We start from the raw sequence: 24797 nt of genomic DNA, 5'->3' as shown, positions 1-24797 counted from the left end.
AGGCGCCATCGGCAAACCCATCGGCTGGCATGTTCCAGGCCTGGCCCGTGGCGCAACACACTCCACAGCCGCCGCCTGGCACCGGCATGCTCGGCCCTTATCCCGGCGTTCCATCTGCTCAGGCCTACTACGACACTCCCTCTGCAATGCCACAGCCGCAGGCTCCCTTCTGGGATCAAGCGGCTTTGGTCAGCCCCTCAACAACATGTCGTTGCAGGGATCTCCTAACGCACCCAACTGGCTGATGTACACGGGTGCATCGACGCATATGTCCAACCACGGTAATCTAACATCTCTCTCCCCTTCCACTTCCTCCTCACGCATTCTAGTTGGCAACAGATCTTCTATTCCCGTTTCTTGCACCGGCTCTTCAACCATTGCTACTTCATCTCGTCCTTTACATCTCCATAATATACTGGTTGCACCGAAACTTGTTGAAAATCTTTTATCCGTTCGCCAACTAACCCGTGATAATCTTGTTTCTGTGGAATTTGATCCTCGCGGCTTCTCCATTAAGGATCTGCACACCAAGGTGGAGATTCTCCGATGTAACAGTGATGGGGATCTCTACCCTCTCACTGCCTCAGCTGCTCGCACCTTACTCGCCACCGTACCACTGCCTCACGCTGGCATCAGCGTTTAGGCCATCCAGGAACTAAAGCTTTGTCTCAAGTTCTTTCTTTGTTTGATTTCACTTGTAATAAAGATAGTTCGAATCCCTGTAATGCTTGTCGCTTGGGCAAACACACTCGGCTGCCTTTCAGTTTATCAAATACAGTCACCAGTGCTCCTTTTCAGCTGCTACATTGTGATGTATGGACCTCTCCCGTTCCCGGTGTTTCTGGCTTCCAATTTTATTTAGCTATACTTGATGATTATACTCACTTTGTCTGGGTTTATCCACTGCGCTAGAAATCAAAGGTTGCTCCTATCATCACATCCTTTTGTGCTTATATCCATAACCAGTTCAGCCACCCCATGCACTGTTTTCAATCTGACAACGGGCGAGAATTTGACAATCATGCGCTGCAATCTTTTTTTTCTGCTCACGGGATTCTTTTCAGACTTTCTTGCCCCTATACATTGCAATAGAATGGAAAGGCTGAATGGATCCTGTCAACGCTAAACGATTGCACGCACACATTGCTTCTTCAGGCTTCCATGCCATACAGGTTCTGGGCTGAAGCACTTGCCACGGCTGCGTATCTTCTCAATCGCCGCCCTTGCAAAACTACTTCTCTCATCTCCCCCTTTCAATCTCTCTACGGTGTCCCTCCGGAGTACACTCATCTCTGCGTTTTTGGATGCCTCTGCTATCCAAACATGACAGCTACAGCCCCTCACAAGCTTGCTCCACGTTCCACACGATGTGTCTTCCTTGGTTATCCTCCTGATCACAAAGGAAACCGATGCTACGACCTATCATCTCGCCGTGTCATCACCTCTAGATATGTCGTCTTCCAAACGAGTTCCCTTTTGTGCAGGAACAACAACCTGGTGTGCCACCCGTCGCCACGCACCTCGACGTGCCCGGTTCACCAGCACCTCCCGTGCCTCCTCAACAAACTCCACCGAGTCCTCCGCAACAATCTGCGCCGAGTCCCCTACCAGCAGCACCAGTGCCATCTGCTATGACTCCGACACTTGCGCCGACATCTGCCACCGCACCAACGCATCGGTTGGTGACTCGTTCCTACGCTGGCGTGTTTCGACCGAACCCACGCTACGCCAATGTCACCACCAGCACCAGTGTCTCCCCGATCCCCTCCTCCGTGCACGCAGCCCTTCGAGATCCAAACTGGAAGGCGGCCATGCAGGAGGAGATTGACTCCCTGATGGCCAATCGCACATGGGAGCTCGTTCCTCGACCGCCGAAACGTAACATCATCACCGGCAAATGGGTGTTCCGGCACAAGACATGCGCTGATGGCACCTTGGAGCGGTACAAGGCAAGATGGGTGGTTCGCGGCTTCACCCAACGACCGGGCATCGACTTCACTGAGACATTTAGCCCGGTCGTCAAACCTGCATCCATCCGCACCGTCCTCACCGTCGCCGCCTTGCGCTCGTGGCCGGTTCACCAACTTGATGTCAAGAACGCGTTCTTGCACGGCATCCTTGATGAACAGGTGTTCTCGCTGCAACCTGCTGGTTTTGTCGACTCTATCCACCCTGACTACGTCTACAAGCTATCGAAGTTGTTGTATGGCCTCAAACAAGCGCCTCGGGCATCGTTTCACCTGTTCACCAAGGTTGCTCGCTCTCTTGGATTTCAGCCAACACGCTCTGATGTTTCGCTCTTCACTCTGCACCACAGCACCGAGATGGCCTTTCTTCTGCTCTACGTCGACGATATCATCTTGACGGCCTCATCTGATGCCCTCCTGCACGGCATTGTTGCTTGTCTTGGTGCCTCGCTTGCCATCAAGGATCTAGGACCAGTTCACTATTTCCTTGGCATCCAGGTAACACGATGGCTGGCTTCTTCCTTTCCCAAAAAAATATGCAGAAGAGCTCCTGGAACGTGCCAACATGTCACAATGCAAACCAGCCTCTACACCGATCGACGCCACTGCAAAGCTTGCTTCAAATGATACTGCACCAGTTCCTGATCCCGGGGAGTACATAAGCTTAGCAGGTGGACTTCAGTACCTGACTATGACATGGCCAGACCTTGCTCACTCCGTCCAGCAGATATGCTTGCATATGCATGATCCGAGAACCTCCCATCTGCTACTTCTGAAGCGCACATTACGGTATGTTCGTGGCACTACCCACTTCGGTCTTCACCTGCATCATTCAGCAACACTTGACATCCAAGCATACTCTTACGCTGATTGGGTCGGTTGCCCTGACACAAGACGATCAACTTTAGGGTTTTGTGTTTATCTTGGTGATTCACCTGTCTCCTAGTAATCAAAACAGCAACCTACAATCTCAAGATCAAGTGCAGAAGCAGAATATCGTGGTGTGGCAAATGCAGTTGCAAAGTGTGTCTGGTTACAACAGCTGCTTTTGAGCTCGGCATTCACAACGACAAAGCTACTATAGTATATTGCGATAATGTTTCAGCAGTTTACATGGCAAGCAATCCAGTTCATCACAAAAGAACCAAGCACATTGAGTTAGATATACATTTTGTTCGTGAAAAGGTTACTCTTGGTCAGCTCCGGATACTTCACGTTCCCACGGATCAGCAGTTTGCCGATATCATGACAAAAGGTTTGTCTACACAAGTGTTCAATTCTTTCCGGTCTAGTTTGTGTGTTCATCCAAGGCATGACGTACAAACTAAGGGGGGTGTTAGTATCTGAATTGACCTGTTCTCCTTGTATTTAGCTTAGCATGTGCATGTATTAGTCAGTTAGATCGTGGGCTGAGAGCCTAGGCTTGCAGCCCTTGTACCGGTTATATATGTACATCAAACTCATCAATAGAGTGTGTGGTCATTCTTCCTCTTCTATAGTGGCTATACCTGTGACCTCTTATCTAGGAAGCACGGCAGGTGGATCCGTGAGCTCCTCTCCATGGAAGCAACATTGGATTTGCAAGGGCGTCCATGGTAGTGCTCTACTGACTACTTGGGTCTCAACAACTTCAAATGAAGAAATTCAACCAGGAAGTTGTAGATATAGTCAAAATATGATTTGTTTGTATAAAGTTTGCAGCACCAAAATCCATATAGAGTAATGAAGTTTCTAAACAATCTGTATTTAAAATTACAATGTGGAACAGTTAGGCAGGGATACAGTTGAATGAAAGTTTTGACGAACCGGTAGGCATACTAAGAATTTTTGCAGGTTTAAATCATACAAGCCAGAAGGAATAGTCGCGGAGGTATCCCTGTCTGCGTTACGAGCCTGGCACAGATATATGCCTGCATGTGTACATCACCAATCGACATAGATAGTCATGAACATTTATATATAAAACACTCAGGATCTTATCGCTGTTCGTGTTATGATCCAATGGTGATGTCTTCTGTTCGAAATTTCTAATTTTTTCAATATGGTGATTAGCCGGTAGAAAGGAGTGCTCTGTAGCAGTGTATATATTTTTGTTGAATCAAAAACAAGTTCAGTTATGTACAATACCAACACCATTTTCCAAAACTTGAAATATTCAGTTGACCAATTCAAACAAAACCCCAAGAAACAAATAAATCCAACACATTATTCTTTTTGGCAACGCAGAGCAGCTTAAAAACCAAAGCAAAACTGAAAAACAATGCCAAATAGGTCTCCGATGTACATGGTGCCGGCACGCTTGCATATGTAGCTGAACGCAGAAGCTGCGCTGCAAGATCACATCGGAGCCGGTGCCACCGGAGAGCTGCTGTTGGCTTGGTCCTGCTGGTAGTACGGCAGCACGGTGTAGACGGTCTGCATGACGGTCATGACGAGGAGGAACACGGCGGCGGCGAGGGACATGAACGCCCATGGGCTCCGGAAGTAGGTGTGGATCAGGTTGGCGCGCCACAGGTTCCACGGCTTCCGGCAGTAGGCGTTCACCTCCCGGTGCACGGCGTCGAGCTCGCTGTCCGGCTCGAGCACGACGTCCTTGGAGATGCTGTTGAACAGCTGCGCCACCGCCTTGTCGCTGCCGACGGCGTTCTGGATGATGCCGCTGGTGCTCAGCAGCGCCACGTCCTTGGCCGAGTCGATGATGTTGTCCATGAAGAAGATGTACGCCGTGACGTCATTGCCGGCGCCGACGTGCAGCCGCTCGAACGCCATCATGTTCAGGAACATGTACTCCGTGGAGTCGTCCACCGACACCGCCGGCATGGTGAGCACGCCGTGCCGGAACCGGATGCTGTGGAGGCTGTCCGTCTTGCTGTTCCTGAACCGGATCCCGGCCTCGTACAGCTCCAGCGCCGACCGGATGATGTCCGTTTCCGGCACGATGTCCCGCGACCGCGGCGAGTCCTGGTAGGGGCCGTAGAGCATGCTCCGGCGGCGAACGTCCAGCGGGTGGAGACCAAGATTGCTGCCAGCCGGCGGCAGCCGCGACATCGGGGACATGAACCTCAGCACCATCCTGTTGATCACGTCGTCGTTCTGCGTGGCACCCGTCATCCACGCACATGGAATGGAAGTATTGTATTTGATGGGTTAGACTTAGTTCAGATGCTACGAATTTGGTTACAATTTTGACACTAAAAATTGAATCAAACGCAAATTGATTTTCTTCCCCAAAAATCCAGTGTAGACGCACCCATTTACATACATGCATCCAGATTCAATTCACTCCTATAAATATAGGGCCACTACTCATCACAAGTGCGACTACAACGGGATATGTCACCAACGTAGAGCACACTGCTTCCCTGGTTTCCATTCTATTTTTAAGGGCGCCAAGCAAGAACATGTGGAGTTGACGTTTCTTTGAACCATGTGATCTTTTAGAATAAAAAACAGTGGTTTTCTGATTTGAGCATCCAAATTAAATTAGAACTGCACTTTTTTATTTCTTACTCTAAACGTATGTAAGACTGCACTCTAGTATATTTTGATGATATTTTCTTAAAAAATTTTATAAACTATTCTAGGTTTCTGAAAAATGTTCTAACTTCATGAAAAAAATATTCTAGGCTTCAAGAAAAAATATTCCCACTTCATAAAAAACATATTGGATATTTTTTAAATAGAAACTATTCATATTAGTTCTTATTTTGTTACGCTAATTCTTAAGAATGAAAAAAGATTCCAAAACAGATATACAGTTTAAAAGAAATATAAACTCGAGGTGGTGAAGCAAGGTGGCTTAGGAGGCCACATGCATCACTTGGGCTAGAAAAACTATATGGGCTAGGAAAATAAGAAAAAACCGGCCGGAGAGACGGTTGGGGACAGCTCCGACTATTCAAGCGACTGGACTGGCAATTTTGATATTGATAATGACACTATATGTATCTCGATGTTCATAAGCACGTTGTCTACCATCAAAATAATACTATCATTTATTCTAAAATAAATTTAGAAAAAAACGAGCACACGAGCTAATTCTAGCTAGGACTTGAACCTAGTTAGATAGGTCTCATCATCCTACGAGAAATTTAACCAACTGAGCTATGCTTACTTGTCCATTTATTCGTACTTTTACTTATAGCTGAACCATAATATGTCCACAAAGGTGACATGCCTCTGTGCCTTTATAAGGTCATTATATATTCCAAACACGTAAAATTTTGCCCATTCCTGAAGAAAATGTAACTGTTTTGTCTGAAACTATTACGTCCAAAATTTATTTGAGAGTTTAAAATCTAAACAAAAGAATAATGTTTATCTCGAGAGGGTGTGATGTGATGTAAAGAAAAGATCTGTCTAGCTTTGCTTTTGCTTTGGCTTGCCTGGATAAAGGGAAGCATAAACTAAACACTGCTAATAACAATGTAAATTTAAACTATCGCCTTTTCATGTTACAGAAGAGTGTCCTTTTAAACGGTGTTGTGGTCAACAAGACATTACCTTGACCACAACTTAGCGTCATAAAACTTATGAGAAATATAGCAAAGTTATAAGATTTCATGACTATTTTCGAAGAAAAAACAGACATGCCATTTTTTTATAAAAAAATATTGGTGAAGATACCACAACAATCAACAAAAGAATGAATGCAACTTAAAATGACAACCAACTTTGGACAGGAGTATAATAGTATAACTCTATGTGCTCATTCACCAGGCATAGAAAATGCCGAGTAGAAATGGCAGCAATAAATTACCGGAGGCTTGGCAGTCTCTACGGCGACGAGCTTCTGCAGCAGGAGCAACGGCAGCTGGTTCTCGAGCATGAGCATGTCGCGGCGGATGTAGGGCACCATGTAGAGCACACCATGGTGGCTGAAGATGGGGTCGTTGGGCGCGTAGTCGCCGGTGTTCTTCCCGTCGAGGCCGGCGGCCCTCATCACCTCGAGCAAGAAGCACCCGTCGACGATCATCATCTCCAGGAACCGCTCCCTCCCCTCCTCGCCGCGCCACCGGTCGCCCAGGTCCATGTACGCGCTCTCCATCTGATCGGCGACCTCCTCCGCGGCGGCCACGAACTCCTCCAGCGATTTCTTGGCCCGGCGCAGCAGGTGCCGCAGCGCCCGGCGCTTGTGCTCCTCCATGGGGAGCAGCTCGGGGTCGCCGTGGTGGAACGGGCCCAGCGACACCACCTGCGGCCGGTACGCCTTGGGTTTGAGGTCCTTGATGCACGCCGGCACGCGGTAGATGCAGTGGCGCTGCCACCGCGACACCTCCACCGACGCGTCAGCCTCGTCCAGCGTCCTCTCCACATCCACCACCCACGCCCTTCTGCTGCTCCCGCCACCGGCTGCCGCCATGGACCCGATAGCTACTGATCTAGATAAAGCTTCACGAATGGAAGATAGCAATTAATCTAGTCTAGAACTCTAGCCTCGTTATATATATATGTAGCTATGTTACTATGTGTATGTGAAAGATAGACATATGGGTTACTTGCGTTGCGTGCCACGGCGCGCGTGCTAGGTGCCAGGAAAAGTGGCCATGGTCATATGCGTAGCGGTAGCAAAGAACTTTAAATTTTAGCCTATGTAATTTAAGTGCCGGCTCTAAAAGGACCGTACTCTAGCTAGAAATATAAAAGGATCAGGTTGGAATGTGAAGAGAGTATTAGAGCCATTATTCGTTACCACCTGCGTCTGTGGATGAGTACTCCATGGGGCTCTGAAGAAACTTGGTCCAATTGTCTAAGAGCAACTTCAGCAGGGTCTCTATTTAGGCCCCTTACTCCAAAAGTAGGGACCCGTATCAAAAGAATAAACTTCAGCAGGATCCCTACTTCGGTCCCTAGAGTAGGGAGGCCCTTAGATTTCCTCGGGTGGGAAGGGAGGCCCCAACTCGACGGTTGTGGCCGTTTTCACCCCGCGTGCATGGAATCCATCCGAGCTCGTGCTCCACGCTACACGCTGCCCCTGATGGATTCCGCCGCCGCTCACTCGATTACTCGACCAACTGAGTGGCCCGGCTGCCTGGATCCATGTGTTTCTCTTTTCCCAAACTCCGCAGGTCGCTCGAGCTCAGCTATGGAGCGACGCTGGTCTCCCACGAGCGTCGCCCTAACTCCACCATGGAGCCTCGCAGACATGGAGCCACCGGTCGGAGAGAGACATGAGGTAGAGAGAGGAGGAGAGATGCGTTGGGGGGAGAGAGAAACACTGAGGCATAGATGTCTCGGGGAGGGAGAGATGCGTCAGGAAGAGAGACCAGAGAGATGCAGTTTTTTTTTGCAAAAGAAAGATGCTCGGGAGAAAACAAAGATTAAAAAAGATCCTAACAGGTGGGTCCCAATTGTCATAAAAGAGTAAGGGCTGAGATATAGAGGCTGTTGTTGGAGTTGATGAGCATCAAAGTTACAGCTCTAGAAAGTAGGAGAAGCATCTACTTAAAAAAGTAAAGACTGAAGTAGGAGCTATTGCTGGAGATGCTCTAATACTTCATTTGAAATTACATCATAGCCGTGGCACAGCACAATAATAGTTGAAATGCTTCACTTTGTGACATTATCAAACAGTGTGAGTAAATCTACTCTGACCGTCTGCAAAGTGCAGAGACCAAGTTAAAGGGTGAATGAACAGCTGAAGATGCTCAGAGAATTCCGAAGAGGCATAATATTACCACATTTGCAGGCTTTAATTGTGAAAAGTGATCTTGATGCTTAGTACGGATATAGTGAGCGTGATGCAAGGTATATGCTACGCGAGAAGGTGGATGGAGGCGCATTGCTGGTTGGGGTTTCGTTTTCGCTGGCGGGACGCTGAGGAAGCGAGGAATATGTAAAAGGTACCTGCAGCCTGCTGGCCATTGTTGAGAATGGTGTGAGCATGTAGGAGAAAGTTTGGTGCTAAGGGGATAGAGTAGAGGGCAGGGAAGGTATCTCGATCATTGCTCTGTACTGTTTTCCATCATGCATTGAGCGGGAGGAATCAAGAAAGGAAGCTCCGGTTGCACGTGTATCATGTGCTACAGCCTACATGATCTGTCATCCATTGAAACATGAACATCCATGAATTAAACCCGGTTCACGTCTTGGTCACAGTAAAAATGTCAAACCTTTCAAATTGGGTTTGTTCAAATAATTTTGATCAAACTTCTCAGATTAATTTGGGCAAAATCCGTTAATTTTTGAATTTGTGGTCAATTTGGTACCAGATTTGTAATCTCCTATGGTAAATCCCCCAAAAGACCAAATTTTCTTCTTTTTGTTGAGAGATCTTTAGAAGGTGATAGCTGTTGGAGGGGAGTACCATGCAAAAGATGATATACAACCTGAACATGTGACAGGCTCTAACGTATTTCGTTGTGTTAGTTCTTTTTCGACCACTGTATTTGGACAATTGCGTATCACTAGGCTTTGTGGGCTGGATGGAACGTGACAAGGCCAGAAATTACTGCCATCTGTTACAAGTAAATGTTTTGGACAATTTGAAAGGGTATTAAAAATGTAGATCGCTATTTTCTACTGAGATATATTTGTGAGTCTGTTAAAGTTATGGTATTTAAGCTTGAATTTCAAGAGAAAGAATATATTTTTTAATCCAATGTAATAATCATATTATACATGTACTTTGTTCTTGCGTGAACCCAAGATGTTGAATACTAGCATTCACACCCAACCGGAATTATTGAAGGCAGAACACAATGTTTAGTAATGCTCTTTAATAATGATCGCAATTTTAGTAGTTGTTCAGCATATCTTGGTTAGTTTCCACAATTTGGCTTAGTATAGCTACACCCTAGGTGCAAAATAATATTTCTAGGTTCCAATTTATATAAATTATGAACGATACTGATAAAGCAATTCAAACTATAATTGGAAGCAGTCAGAAGTGACCTGCATTTTTCACTGGATGGAGTATTAGAGATCTTTTCCCTACTTCGATTTGTTTGAATTGGCAAACTGGGCTAAGCAGCAATTCAAGCTTTAACTACTTGGTGTTGATCTAATGCAGATAGTGTATTCAACTTTTACTCTATAGATAGCATTATCTCGCGATATATTTATTCAATTTTCAATCCTCAGTCTTGCATGCTAATCATTCATATAGGAGTACCCTATTGTTCTTTTTTTCAATATTTATGTTGTTCTTGTAATATCTATGCTTATAAACTCTCTATATAAATGGTAGCCTTCATGCGGTCATAGTTTTTTTCTTGCAAAGTTTTTCCACATAACTTTGTTGTTGTTCTTCTAGTATTTTGCCAACCATGAGGGCTGTGATGGGTTCTAAATTAGTGGCTCAAGCGTGTATTAAAATCACGGGATTTCTATCTATGTGCTCCTAACCCTTTTGCTGTGTACAAAGTTGTGTACTCTAGATATCCAGTCGAAATATTGTATCATCCTGAGAGGATATGACGCATAGTGCCGATCATGATGCATAGTCAGCCCCTGGAAACTGTAGGAAGAGCATTGCTACGCATCCTGTGAGTTGGTGGCCTTGGTCCACCACCTAGATGGGGGCCTAGCCTAGCCAAATTTACAAGCCCCCTCGGATTATAGTGTCCCTGGAGAAGGCCCGCTAAGGATCCTCCGCCTCTGGTTCTATCCGTGGCCTCTATAGGCTCTGAGCCTCGAGAGGTGAGGGGCCAAATGAAGTAGCACCCTAACAGTCCAAGGCACTAATTGCTCTCTGCTTACCAACATACATAAAGGCCTTCAAATTGTGCTAAAATGATTAGCCAGGAAGGTCAGAGTGCATGGGATCAATGCAAACAGATTCTCTATAAATGCAACTAGGTAATTTTTGCTTTGAAATTATAATAAGCTCTTTAGTTTGCTAATCACTAATATTAGTAGAGGAAAAAAAGGAGATGATCTATTTTATTTAACAATGATAACATATCTAATATTTTGTAATTACACTACAACACATATGACCTTTCTTGACGAATATCTCACGATAGTTGATCAAAATGTCATTATATTAGACCATTTCGGTTTATGATATTTTGTTGGAGGCAGTATAACTTAGTGACGAAAACATGGTGTTCGTTGCTAAAACCAAGTAGAAATTGTAACGAAAAAACTAGTTTCAGTGACATCACAGAAAACCACATGTGTTGTAGACTCATAGTGTTAGTGTATTACTTATTAATTAGCATGTGCGTTTCTTTCAACCAACAACAGGATATTCCAATTTGGACAATCATGGATTGATTAATGACTGATGAATGACTGATGAGTGCATTTTCATATCATGGACTCCTTTTGTAAAATGCTTGCTTTCCATCAATAGATAGTTGATCATGTTAAAGGATATGATTAAAGGGACTGTTTAGCTATCTATCGACAGGTTTATGCTATCAAAATCTATCAAATTTTTGACAAATGTGAAGCTAACACGTAAGCAGAAAAATTAGACATATTTTAATAGGACAATTCTGTTAGGTTTATTTATACGCTCTTAACGGTTACATTAGTATCCAAAAACATGATAAGAACTTTGGTGCCAAATTGTAATCAAAGATCCTGATCCATTATCCCTTTTGTTATCACATTTTTATAATTAAAAAGCATGAACATATAGCAGAGATACATAATTTGAGTTCATGGGGACAAAATTTACATCACTAAAAATACTATAACATCCATAAATGTTAGATATATGCACAAATATAAATTAGATACAGTCACAAATCACATCAATACAAATAATCAAACAGAATATCATCAACTAGAAGAAGTCAACAATTACACAGCACAACAACCAGGATATAAGCTGTAGAGCACCGTCTCCAAATCCAACACCTCATTCCTCAGCACAACAACACATCAACACCCACAAGGCCACAGAGAGACAACGACCGCGTCCGGAGCACGAGAGAACGAACAGCGTGAACAATCACGAGGAACACGAACATCGTACCCTACATAAATACAAAAATCAAACCGCACTACAAATAAAATAAGCACAAGACAAACCTAGGATTTAACAGCCACACGGGGAGAGGGGCCGCAGCAAAATGACTGCGTCAGCGGCTGGCCAGGAAGACGAATGTGCCCACGAAAGGAGCCGGGCAACAAGGCCGGCGGCGAGCACAAACGCCTTGGACCTGTGTCGCTTGAGGAACGAAAGAGGTCAAAGGAGATAATGCCGGTGTTCCAATGCAAACGGGAGAGAAACACCATGGATTTCAAAAAGTTCTCACAGTTATAGGTTTCAGAGCATGAATTCACACCCATTAACACAGCGTGCCGGTGAGAGAGGACATCAGATTGATGCATGATCTAACAGCCTAAAATTCGACAGATTTTCTCAATAAAATATGATGATAGATAATTAGCAAAACTCATTATTCTGAAGCATGTTTCTACATCAACTACTAAAATGCGCATCATGTTTGTTTACGCATAGACTATTCTTATCAACCGATCGTTGTATTCTTGTTAGCACAATTTTTTTTGATGTTGTTAGATTAACCCTTCATATTGATGGAAGGATATGTTAAATTCGATTTTGTTATTTACATGTCACATGTTCAAATATTTTCCACCGATTAAATAGGTTCGTGGTGCTGGACTTCATTACTCTCAACATTTGCCCTTTTTTGGTGGCTTTACATTCTCTATTTTTTACAATAATAAGGGGTGTTCATCATTGCCGTTTGCAAAATAGTTTCCAACGTTTTGGATTTGAGATTATATATGAACAAAATAATAGGATTTCTTCAGTTTTTCATTAGCAGTGATAGGATGCTCAAGTATTCATTCGAGTGCAATGTGATATCGAACCAAGTCTTGAGATATCAAAAATGGTGCTCACGATATGAGAGACATAAATTTTGAGAGGATATTGTCATTTGGTTACTCCACATGTTTGTGGACATGTGTGTTAAAGGATACAAAAACACTAGCTCCTTCTGATATGAGACACACGTTTATTTTGAGAGAATTGATCGTGATATTGAGATATTCATGTGTGTAAGAATATACGGCCGGGACACTGGTATTGAAATATCTAGCTACCTGGGATATATTGTTTGGACGCTCACAAATTTATCTCCAAGATAGAAACCGGACCATATCTCTTGCCAGCATGCAGCTTTAGTTTGCATGGTGCAGGCATCCGAACCATAACATGTATCGCCAAGACTACCTTCTATAACCCTGTCATCTTGCCAGCATCTACCATTTTACGATATCATCGTCGCCATGGAGATGAAGCTTAAGCTCATGACCGCTCTTGCTTTCTTCACTGCACTATTCGCGCACCACCTCCCTCTCGCCATTGCTGACCACATAAGAGCGTCCTCCAACAGCTCGGCCGCCGCTTTTAGCCTCCCACTGTTCGCCAAGCAGGGCCCTGGCCACACCGTTCGTCGCGGCAACGACGGCTTTCTGTACTTGCAGCACAGCCTCGTCGCCCCGGCGGACAACATCACCAGCATTGGCCCGGAGACCGGCGCTCCACACGCGTCGGAAGTCCATTTCGGCACCGGCATTGGAAGACGGGAAGCTCCTCCTCGAGGTTCACGGCACGGCCCCGATCACATGGATCCAGTGCCGACCGTGTCATCCGGTGGCCACGCAGTACAGCCCCCTATTCGACGGGGAGCTCTCCCCAACCTTCCGGCATGTCGATGCCAGAGTCTGCGGGGCGCCGTTCGTCCCCGACCCCGCCATACATCGGTGTCAATTCCACCTCACTGGTCCGAGTGGCTTGTCGGTCAAAGGCCTTGTCTCCGTCGACCAGTACACCAGGGAAGACGGCCGTGTCTTCCCGAGGTTCTTCTTCGGCTGCGCCCACGAGACCTGGCACTTCCACAACATTAACACGTACGCCGGCATCCTCGCCTACAGGGCAATCGCGACGCAGGCGGCGGCGCACGGGCTGACGCGCGCCTCCTACTGCCTCTTCCGGGAAGCGGACCGCCAGGGCTTCCTCCGGTTCGGAGCCGACGCCGACATCCTGAGCCACCCGCACTACCAGACCGCCAGGATCCTGCCGGGGCGTGACGACGGCGCGCACGAGTCGGCGTACCACGTGAGCCTCGTCGGCGTCAGCCTCGGCGGGCGCAGGCTCGGCGGGGTCCGCCCGGAGATGTTCGCCCACCGGAAGGACGGCGGGCAAGGCGGATGCATCATCGACCTCGGCACGCCGCTGACGATCATGGCCCGGGAGGCGTACCGCGTCGTCGAGGAGGCCGTGTGGTCGGACCTCGCGTCGAGCGCCATGGCGCGGCGCGGGTCGATCGGGCCGGCTACGGCCTCTGCGTCCGGGCGACGGAGGCGATCAAGGGGCGCCTCCAGTCCCTGTCGCTTCACTTCGCCGGGGAGGAAGAGGAAGCGACGCTCGTGGTCTCGCCAAAGCAGCTGTTCTTGATGGTGGATGACAAACGAGCAGGGCAGGTTGCGTGCCTCGCCATGGTGCCGGGAAGCCGGACCGTCATCGGCGCGTTGCAGCAGGTGGATACGCGGTTCGTGTATGACCTAAAGGAGAACAAGCTTTCCTTTGCACCGGAGTCATGCGTCCAGGACACTGTCCCGGTCGTTTGAACCATCGGTCTGTAATACTCTCAAAAATAAAGAAACTATAGAGTATCTGTCCGTCGCTTTTCTGACCAGTTGATTGAAATACAATGGTAAGGATTCATCCTTCCATGATGGAGAAAAATTTGTACGAGGTTTATTTAATTTTCTAGGACAGTTTATGTGAGGAACCGCCAAAACTATCTCGACTAAACCAGGTTATCATCCATTGACCAACCCAGCTTAAATGAAATAATCCCGGTAGTCCCCGGTATGCGCCTTGAGCATCGCCCAGGAACAACTTGCATACCGTTTGTACAACATAGCAACCATCATAAGGATACATATGAGAGCAAAATTTTAAACTTTTAATTGCAAGTCTTGATCATCTTACAAAAAATTCATAAATTGAAACTATAACATATAATCATGAAGGTTTTCACCAATTAAAAATGCTCTCTCCCAATTAAGATGTATCCTCGGTCTAGGTGGATATCCTATCATATCTTTATCAGACTGAGAGCTAAAACGCAATGGAAAAGTATAGAGTATTAATTAGCACTAATGATGTCATTGCCTATAAGACACCACTTGCATTAGTTTTGAGTAACTTCCACCATACATCCATATTGCCGGCTCCGGTAGGACGAACATGGTCGTCACTCCCTAGAAGAAAACCTGCAAAGCAACTTATACATTTCGTACTTGCAGGACTTATCCGTAATACTATACATTTGGTGGATGCATGAGGCTAGTCAATTTTGAACATTAATCTATAGAAAAATACGAGCATAATTTATCAAGTGAATAAGCAAAAGATATGGCATCTACATTCCTATATCAAGCACCAATACAATCGTATAAGTAAAATGATTATGTAATCACGAGCTCAATCTTCCATAAGTCCTTCATGAAACTCTATGTTAAAGTCAAAGTACAAGAGCGTGCTCTTTAATCAGGAGCATGGCTATTGCAATAGATTAAAACCCTGCAGGGGTCTACAACTTTTCCTACACAACACGAGATGATAGGCCATACAACCCATCGGTCCGTAAGCAATGATTCATGTGCCAACCATTCGTATACCCATCCCCGACGCTGAATGAACGGCCGGGATGGACAGGTACAACGGAACCGCTGACTACACCCATCACAAATCGTACCGAATCCACTCAGTGAAGGGTGCATGTATAGTACTTAGCTTACCATTACGATTTTTAAGAATGTGGTTTGTACGAAAAAATGCTCAAGTATCAAAGCAATGACGCGTCGGACCTTAACCAACTCAAGCAAGCCTATGCCACTTGGATTCCACTCCCAACATGGCCCTATCTCACTTGCTCAAGTCTCAATCCAACATTCATACCTTACTCATGTTTTAATTCTTTTCATCTACTCAAGTATATATTTAGACAAACACCCTACAACTCGCGAGTGATGGTGATCTTGCCATCTCTCGACTTGTACCGTAAGCTAAGCATTGCTAAGCAAATTAATTCGAGAAGTCTAAACATACATACTTTACCTAGTATAGATTATTCTAGAGCTAGAACGAGAAAACATGACAAGTGCGTTCTACACATATCACATGAACAAGGTAGGGTTAAGCCCATGCACAAGCAATATTTTATAATAGCAAATTGAGGATTCAAAAGTAAGGTTTGAGATACATAGGTGCCGGCCTTGGTACTCTGCAACCGCGACACTCTGGAACGTCATTCCCTAAGAAAGTAGACAAATGCATGAATTAGAAATGATGCTATGAATGCATATGCTTATGATATGCAATGAGTCATGAGAGGTAAAGGCTAACATGATTCAAGATCATAAAGTAAGCAAATAAAAGAGGGAGATTAGGCACACAAGAATTACATAGCTATTATTAGTTATCATATAATCTAGCAATAAGTTAACTCATCATAATATGAAGCATCAACCATGGGAGTTAGTTTATAATTGTTATCAACATAGAGTACTAGAGAATGGAGCATGCCCATACAAGTTAATAACATTAGTATAGCTAAATTTAGACAATTTAAGAATTAACAGGTAGCTGCTAGCTAGCAACATCACATCTTAGCACATCTAAATTAAGGTAATAACTTCCTTCTACAAATAAGAAACTAGCTAAGTTTGTTATATTTAATTAAGACAAGCATCGTCATTGTAAGTTGTATCATGAAAATTTGTAAACATCAAGCATATCATATTTATCTTTAATTAACAAAGGAAAGTTGATAGCTCACATGAGCATAATTGATTCGCTAGAAATTTTGCAAGTAAATTAGTTCTAGAACAAACATATCTAAATTTGTATCCTTCTAGAAACATCTAATGAAAGCTAACATTTAACAACAACATATCATCATGGCCATAGTGTAGGTGTTTTACCGCCACGCCCACCGAGGGATACCCCTAAGGTGGTGAGTTTGTAGGTAGAGTGTCGCCGAGATTAGGAACTCGAAGGTGCAAGGAACACAAGGTTTAGATAGGTTCAGGCCGTCGAGAGCGTAATACCTTACATCCTGTGTGGTTTGCATTGCCTTTGATGGTGATCGGGTGATCTCCTGGGTGATTCCCCTTTGGAGGGGGTCCTGTCCGCCCTTATATAGACTGGGGGGACATAGACTGGGGGGACAGGTTTATATGGAAGTCCTAGTCGAATACATGCCCTAGAGTCCTACCCGAGTGGTTTTCTGGTAGTTCCCTACTGTATCCGACTAGTTTTACTACTGTAGGAGCAGTTCTATTAGACTACGAGTAGTTATAACAGATGTAGGGCGTGGGTCATGTCCCATCTCTTATCCTAGGAAAAGTATGCCATGTGTACAGTTCCGTGTACTCGGGTATGACAAGCCCCCGAGCACTTCGTAGCCGAGTACTGCAGGTGTCCAAGTACTTCTGAAGGTGTCTTCGAGTTCTCCCAAACTTCATCTTGAAGATGTCCTCCGAGTACTTCTTTAGCTGCATCGAGGCTGTGAAGTGCTCATGTCCCGAGTAGTTGTATTCTTTTATATAGGGTGTGATTAAACTCGCATTCCATATGGAGTAACTCCCGAGCCTTAGATTGACTCGTAGAATCAGGCTGAGAATCAATTCAATCTTGAATCTTCTATCCTTATCTTCTAGCAGATTTGAAAAATAAATCGCTGATGACACAGTGTCCCGCAGCTCCTAAGTCTTGAATCCAAATCCCCAGGTTTTGGAATAAAGGATCCAAAGAATTGTAGCATGCAATCTTTGTTGCTAAGAGCCGTGTCGTATCCAGCCCCCGAACCTCGGAGCTAGATGGGTCGCATAAAATATGCCCAGTAGTCGGTGGCGCCAGCCCCCAAGTCTAGATATTGGCCAATTATCTATGGATCTTGAACAGTCAATGAAGCTTAGTCGGAGTCGATTCCAACAAGTTTTGTACTCGAGACAAGTAGTCGATGTAGCCGCTAGCGTGTCCCCAAGCATAGTCGATTCTGACTAACCTGTAGGCAAAACGAGTAGTCGAAGTAGTCGCCAGCATATCGCCGTGTGATCTTCATGAAGACCAGTAATCGCCGACGGTTGTTGATGAACCCAACATGTCGGAGTTGAATCCGACGAGTGGTTGTTGTAGTCAGTGTAGGCGAGCGTTCTCACGAAATCGGAGTAGTCGTTGGTAATTGTTGATCAAGCCAACTGATCAGAGTTGAATTCGACTCACCCAGTGGTCCAAATCAGGTCCCCTGCAAGATAAACATAACAGTATGTTGTAACTAATAGATATGAAACCGTGTTGGGAGCAATGCCCTTACAGTAAACTCCATGCATAACTAGTTAAAAACTAGTACATGAAGAAATACTGAAAGTATTGGAGCGAGGCCCCTTCAGTAATATAGAGTACTAGTCGGAGACTTAGTAGTATGAACGTTACTGGAAATATGAGATTAAAACCGCTTTAGTAACATAAGATACTAGTCAGTAACTAGTAATCAGAGCGTTCCTAGAAGTATGGGAGCGAGGCTCCTTCATTAAACTACGCGTAGTACTAGTCGAGAACTAGTAAAATGGAGTATTACTCGAAGTCTGGGAGCGAGGTCCCTTCAGTAAACTACGCGTAGTACTAGTCGAGAACTAGTAAAACGGAGTCTTACTGGAAGCCAGGGAGCGAGGCCGCTTTAGTAAACTACGTGTAGTACTAGTCGAGAACTAGTAAAACGGAATCTTACTGAAAGTCTGGGAACGAGGCCCCTTCAGTAAATTACACGTAGTACTAGTCGAGAACTAGTAAAACAGAGTCTTACTAGAAGTCTGGGAGCGAGGCCCCTTTAGGAAACTACGCGTAGTACTAGTCGAGAACCAGTAAAACAGAGTCTTACTGGGTGTCTGGGAGCAAGACCCCTTCAGTAAACTACGCGTAGTACTAGTCAAGAACTAGTAAAATGGAGTCTTACTGGAACTCTGGGAGCGAGGCCTCTTCAGTAAACTTGCACGTATACCAGTCGTGAACCAGTAAACGGAGTTGTACTGGAAGAATGTGAAGGTGACTAGAAGCCAATGAGGGAGAAATAAATCTTGCTGGTAGCTTCAGTCGTATCCTTGGGCGGACCATAAGAATTCACATGTTGACTTGTGAAAACATCACGGTTGGCCCTAAGGGATTGATGACGAGATCCTTCACGTGGGGTGATGAATTTCTTGAGCAGGCCAAGACAAATCTTAAGTATCATGCAAAGATGTCTCGGTTGGCCTAAAGAAAGTGACAATGCAATCCTGGCGTACGTTATTAAAGAAGTAGTCGTTGAGCAAGGATGACTCGGTTAGCCCAAAGGAACTCTTTGGGTGGGCTAAGACAAGTCGTATCTTACCATGCGAAGATGTCTCGGTTAGCCCGAAAGAGTACCTTGGGCGGGCCAAGACAGTTCGTACGGCGCTGAAGTAAGGATGAACTAACACGCCCTAAACTAGTCAATGTAGAAATGTGGAGATCGATCACTTATAAATATTATTTTATTTTGACAAAAGATAAGAAAATCAACAACTGCATGTATGATCTCCATGGTATCGCCCACGTTTAGCTCATGTATCATCTCCATGGTATCGCCCACATTTAGCTCATGTAATCATATCTATGGTATCGCCCACATTTATAGACATAGGGCCCACAAGAAAATTTGGGAAACATTGGCTCATGGAGACACAGTGATTCATCATATCTTGAAGAAATGACAACATATCACTACAAACATGTAGAGATCACTAATAATTATTACAACCAAAGAAATCAGTAACAACTCATGAGATACGATGATATCATCTCCATCCTAACCCGCAGGCATAATAGATATAGCACCCACAGGAAAATATGGGCAGCATTATCTCGTGCAGACAAGCTAAGTCATAATATATTGAAGAAAGAAAAATTGGGTGTAAACAGGTCACTATATGTTGAAATCACTAGTAATTTAAAATCAACAACAACTAATGTAGATACGGTGAGAAATATCTCCATCGTATCTCCTCACATTTAACAGACATAGCGACAGGAGAAACTATGGGCGGCACTAAAGATATGGTGTCCCCTTCCACTTGGCAATGTACATGCATGCTCAAGCCAAAATGCAGATATGGCACACAAGAAGATAGTGAAAAAGAAGAGAAATTAAATAAACAAATCAGTGGCCGTTTCGGCGCAGCCCCTCAGATGCAGTCTATAAAATGGCAGGAAGGAGCAAGCGCTTCTTGCAACCAATTCGTCTCAACATTACTCCTCTCCCAATGGTTAGTTGATCCTCAGAGTTATTTCACCATTAAACCTTCTCCTCGCTTTGCCCTTCAAGGAAGCCCAGCAACTCCTTCTATAGTCATCCAGTTAACGATGCAAACTCTTTCGGTTGCCTGAATCAGCGGTGAGTGATTTACTTGCATTTTTGTCTTTGGAAGAGTTAAGCCTTGATACTTTCCATAGGATATCCTTCTGGCAAAGTATTTAAAGACTTATAGGATATCCTTTCTTTAAAGTTCGAGTATTTCAGTAAAAAATGTATCCATATACAATGAGAACATACTCTATGAACCTTGATGTATGAGTAGAAGTTAATGGTTAGTGTGGCAATCCATGAACAAGAAGATGAAATGTTATTTTTCACAAAAACTAAAAAGAGGATCATATATGCCCTTTAGATTCTTAGAGTGAGAATATCTTTTAGCTTGCTTTCGAGCCCAGAAAATCAATTTCAACGGTCATTTATTTGTAGCATACTATTTTATTTTACAAAAAATATTGGACATGCACTACTATATTGTGTATGATAGCATTTGCTTAGCATACATGATAGATAGGTTTCATAGGAGCGTATAGAGCTGCCGACATAGACACTGCCGGGCATGCAGTTTCGATAGACTTACCGAATGCGTTGCAGGTTTGGTTCCAGCTTGTTTAGTTGTTACAAACTGCGGTATCTTTTGCCTGCATTCTATCTTAACTTTAAAGTACTTTGTTTAAATTTGCAATAGCAATGGTTCAGCTCTATCCATTTAAGTAGCTGAAATTTTGTTTGTTTTCTTCATGTACAATTTGTGTGACTCTTCTTTCTACGTTTTCTTGATTCCTTTATGGACATAACCCAAGGTTCTGCGTGTACAAATGCCGATCTTTAATTGTGAAGAGACCATCAACGAGTTTGAGAAGTTAACACGTGATGCTAGACGAGTCCAGCAGGATACACTGAAGAGGATCCTTGAGTTGAATGCTGATGCTGAATATCTGAACCACTTTGGGCTCAATGGGAGGACGGATGTACAGAGCTACAAATCCTGCATCCCCCTGTGCGTTCGCAGTGATCTTGAGCCATATATCCAAAGGATTGCTGATGGAGATGGCTCCCCACTGCTCACTAGGAAGCCCATCACCTCCCTATCTCTCAGGTATTTTTGTTGTTTGAAAAATGTGATCTCTTCTTGTATATATTGGTCTATCAAGGTCCATGTTTGTAACCTTATATGTTTTCTGTCTTTGGCTCCAATTCTGGTACAACACAGGGAAAGCCCAAGTTCTTGCCATTTAATGATGAATTGCTCGAGAACACACTTGAAATAAACCGGACTTCTTATGCATTTAGGAACCGGTGAGCAGCTTCAAATAGATTTATAAATTGCTTACTAATTAAAATGTTGCTTAGTTTGTAGATATGCATCCTAGAATTTTGGAACAACATTTTGTTCTTTTTACAGTGAATATCCCGTGGGCAAAGGAAAAGCCTTACAGTTTATCTATAGTAGCAAGCAAGTGGTAACAAAAGGTGGCATCCTTGCTACAACTGCAACAACAAACTTGTACCGAAGGCCACGCTACAAGGAAGGGATGCAGGACATCAGGTCTCAGTGCTGCAGTCCTGATGAAGTTGTTTTTGGCCCTGACTTCAAACAGTCCTTGTATTGCCACGTGCTCTGTGGGTTAATATACTCTGACGAGATCCATCAGGTGTTTGCACCATTTCCCCACAGCTTAGTCCGTGCATTTCAGACATTTGAGGAGGTTTGGGAGGATTTATGTGCTGATATAAGGGATGGTGCTCTCTCAGATGAAGTTACAGTGCCATCGATCCGTGACGCCATTACAAAGATCCTTAAGCCCAACCCTGAACTTGCTGACTCGATCCAGAAGAAGTGTATGGGCTTGAGCAACTGGTATGGCGTGATCCCTACACTCTGGCCAAATGCAAAGTATGTCTCTGGCATCATGACAGGATCCATGGAGCCATATCTAAAGAAATTAAGGCCTTATGCAGGGCACTTGCCACTGATAAGTGCGGACTATGGTGCATCTGAAGGATGGGTTGGCGCCAATATAAACCCCACACTGCCACCTGAACAGGAGACATATGCTGGGCTCCCTCAGACTGGTTATTTTGAGCTCATTCCTTTGGAGAACCCAAAAGCGGAGGAGATGGAGAACAATGCCTCCACTCATTACATAGAATCAGATCCAGTTGGCCTGACTGAAGTAAAGACTGGCAAAATTTATGAAGTTGTAATGACTACCTTTGCAGGTACATTCCTTCTCTGTTACCATAATATTCTGCATTGAGATTCATATTGGGTTACATGTAGCTAAATACAGCATTCTGTTGAAATTATATTTTCTATTTCTAGTTTCTACCACTGTCACCTGGTTCAGGTATGTTACCTAACAGTTTTCCAGAAGTAGAATCTGATGATGCCTGATGGTTTTCTTACAGTATTTCAGAAGTATAACCTGATGATAAGTTTGCTTAGGTTCAATGACTTGCATCTAGAAGTTTGCTTATGTTAAGTTGCTGGAGAAATATGTCTCATCTCTGAATATCATTACAGTTCCTTTTTGGCGATGTTGTTATAGGTCTGTACCGCTACAGGCTAAGAGATGTCGTGGAGGTAGTGAGCTTCCACAGCTCAACACCTGAGCTCCAATTCATCTGCCGCAGAAGCCTAGTCCTGAGCATCAACATCGACAAAAACACTGAGAAGGACCTCCAGCTGGCTGTTGAGGAGGCAGGAAAATTCTTGGAAGCGGAGAAGTTGGAGATTGTGGATTTCACTAGCTCCGTGGAGAAGTCAAGTGATCCTGGTCGCTATGTCATCTTCTGGGAGCTGAGCTCTGAATCTGATGCGGGCGAGGCTGTCTTACAAAGCTGTGCAAATTGCTTGGACCTTGCCTTCGTTGATGGGGGCTACGTGGGTTCCAGGAAGATCAGGACCATTGGCCCCCTTGAGCTACGGATCCTGAAGAAGGGAACCTTCAAGGAGATACTAGATCACTTCCTGAGCCTTGGTGGTGCGGCGAGTCAGTTCAAGACGCCTCGATTCATCAACCCATTGAACATCAACAAGGTCCTGCAGATACTAAGTAGGAACACCACCAAAAGTTACTTCAGTACCGCCTATGGGCTCTGATGATAAAAACGAAATGCTGCTAGCAGTTCCATTCCATGTTAACTTTTCTTTCCTTTGTTGAAAATAATTCTAGTGCATGTCGTTTCCTGTTTCAGTTAGGCGCATGGCCGCGTCTTCAGGCTGTGCGCATGTTGAGCTCTGACGTGCACTGGTCTGCACGGGAGCGCGTCATCCGCGCCACATTCTCCGACGTTTGGGATGGCACTCGTCCCATGGAGGGTGTGGCGCAAATGTCGGCCCATCGTGGCCATTTCAGTTTATGTAATCTAGTTTTTTTAAAGTCAATCGAGTCCAATGGAAAAAAAACTAGTTATTACAGCACAAAAATAAGATCGTTTCCTTGCAAAAAAGAAAGAAAAAACAAGATCGTTTCTCTGAGTTCTACTCTCTCTAGCGTGAGTTTTTTTTTCCTTGTGTGTGCGACTTCCTGAGATTCCCGGCAACGTGCACCACGTCGTTACTCCGGTGATCGCTGACATCCTGTTCTGTTTTAGTTTCCAGATAAAGAAAACAATATGTTTTAGTGATCTCTTGCCATAATCATAGCGGTCCATGTATTCGCAGCGGAAACATCTTGTAATCTATTTCCACCTAGCAAAAAATGTAATGTCTTGAGGCATATCATCTCCTACACAAACGTGGAATAGATTGAGTTCACCAAGACAAGGTGATAGAATGCAAAGGTTCTGTTTAACTGCACCTGCAGTTCCTACTAATTCATTTATGCGTGGTTTTCGCTGTGAACCCTACACGGGTGCCTCAAGATGGATCTACCATTGACATGATGACACCATTTGACTTGTTTCAATTTCGCCTATAGCCCAGCTTGGTTGAAGTTCCAGCCACGGTGGCATGTGAAGTTGCCCTTACTTGGGTGGCCAGGCTTTGCTTGTTGGGATCGGCTTGCACTATGTGTTTTTTTTTTCTTTGCAGCAAAGCTTGGACAGTCGTTGTTGGAATCCTTCGAGATCATGCCCGGCAAAGCGAGGATGTGAAGACAATGGAGCAGTGGAATAAATAAATTAGTGTTGACGCAAAAAACCGGCAATCGGCTTCCTGCATGACCCCACACGAGGACATGAAAGATTTGCTTTCCTCCGGCGCAGGCTCCGATTAGCTTCGGTAGGTGCAAGGCGTGTCAGTCAATTCCACCTGAAATTGATACGAAATAAGGCAACATCAAATTCTGGAACGTGTCGACTGGTGTTCCAAATCGTTCCATGGAGGATACTAGCTAAAAATCCAATATGAATAAAAAAATAATCGGTAGGGTCAGCAGATTCAATTATAAAAGCAGTATTAATTTTACTTAATAACGCCTCGAAAACAACACCTAGAACTAAATCTGATGTACTGTGCTTGGCGAAATATATTGAAACAACAAAAGTGCAGCAA

The 24797-nt window shown here is 44.6% G+C and overlaps 2 protein-coding genes and 1 pseudogene across 2 annotated transcripts; 2 read left to right on the top strand and 1 right to left on the bottom strand.

Annotated features, from left to right (window-relative positions):
* Positions 1–4038: 4038 nt before the first annotated feature.
* Positions 4039–7329, bottom strand: LOC112903271 (UPF0481 protein At3g47200-like). The gene is made up of 2 exons (XM_025972506.1): positions 6727–7329; positions 4039–5060 (listed from the first exon to the last, which is right to left on the bottom strand). Exons 1-2 carry the CDS (start codon positions 7327–7329, stop codon positions 4305–4307), a joined length of 1359 nt encoding a protein of 452 aa, XP_025828291.1. The 3' UTR covers positions 4039–4304.
* A 5852-nt stretch (positions 7330–13181) lies between these two features.
* LOC112903778 lies at positions 13182–14525 on the top strand (annotated as a pseudogene).
* Positions 14526–21114: 6589 nt separating this feature from the next.
* LOC112903383 (jasmonic acid-amido synthetase JAR1-like) lies at positions 21115–23402 on the top strand. The gene is made up of 4 exons (XM_025972636.1): positions 21115–21395; positions 21494–21595; positions 21702–22519; positions 22849–23402. The coding sequence occupies exons 1-4, from the start codon at positions 21115–21117 to the stop codon at positions 23400–23402; spliced, it is 1755 nt and encodes a 584-aa protein (XP_025828421.1).
* The last annotated feature ends 1395 nt before the right edge of the window (positions 23403–24797 follow it).

The sequence above is a fragment of the Panicum hallii genome, chromosome 8 (assembly GCF_002211085.1).
Source record: "Panicum hallii strain FIL2 chromosome 8, PHallii_v3.1, whole genome shotgun sequence".
NCBI lineage: Eukaryota > Viridiplantae > Streptophyta > Magnoliopsida > Poales > Poaceae > Panicum > Panicum hallii.
This window is presented reverse-complemented; position numbering and strand designations above follow the sequence as displayed.

What these genes read in the sequence shown, in the direction of transcription:
- LOC112903271 (XM_025972506.1), bottom strand. Translation starts at nt 7,329, where the DNA reads ATGGCGGCAGCCGGTGGCGGGAGCAGCAGAAGGGCGTGGGTGGTGGAT. An exon ending in TAGAGACTGCCAAGCCTCCG is followed by an intron (nt 5,061 to 6,726) that starts GTAATTTATTGC and finishes GGTGCCACGCAG; the next exon opens with AACGACGACGTGATCAACAG.
- LOC112903383 (XM_025972636.1), top strand. Translation starts at nt 21,115, where the DNA reads ATGCCGATCTTTAATTGTGAAGAGACCATCAACGAGTTTGAGAAGTTA. An exon ending in ATCACCTCCCTATCTCTCAG is followed by an intron (nt 21,396 to 21,493) that starts GTATTTTTGTTG and finishes CTTTGGCTCCAA; the next exon opens with TTCTGGTACAACACAGGGAA. An exon ending in TGTAATGACTACCTTTGCAG is followed by an intron (nt 22,520 to 22,848) that starts GTACATTCCTTC and finishes ATGTTGTTATAG; the next exon opens with GTCTGTACCGCTACAGGCTA.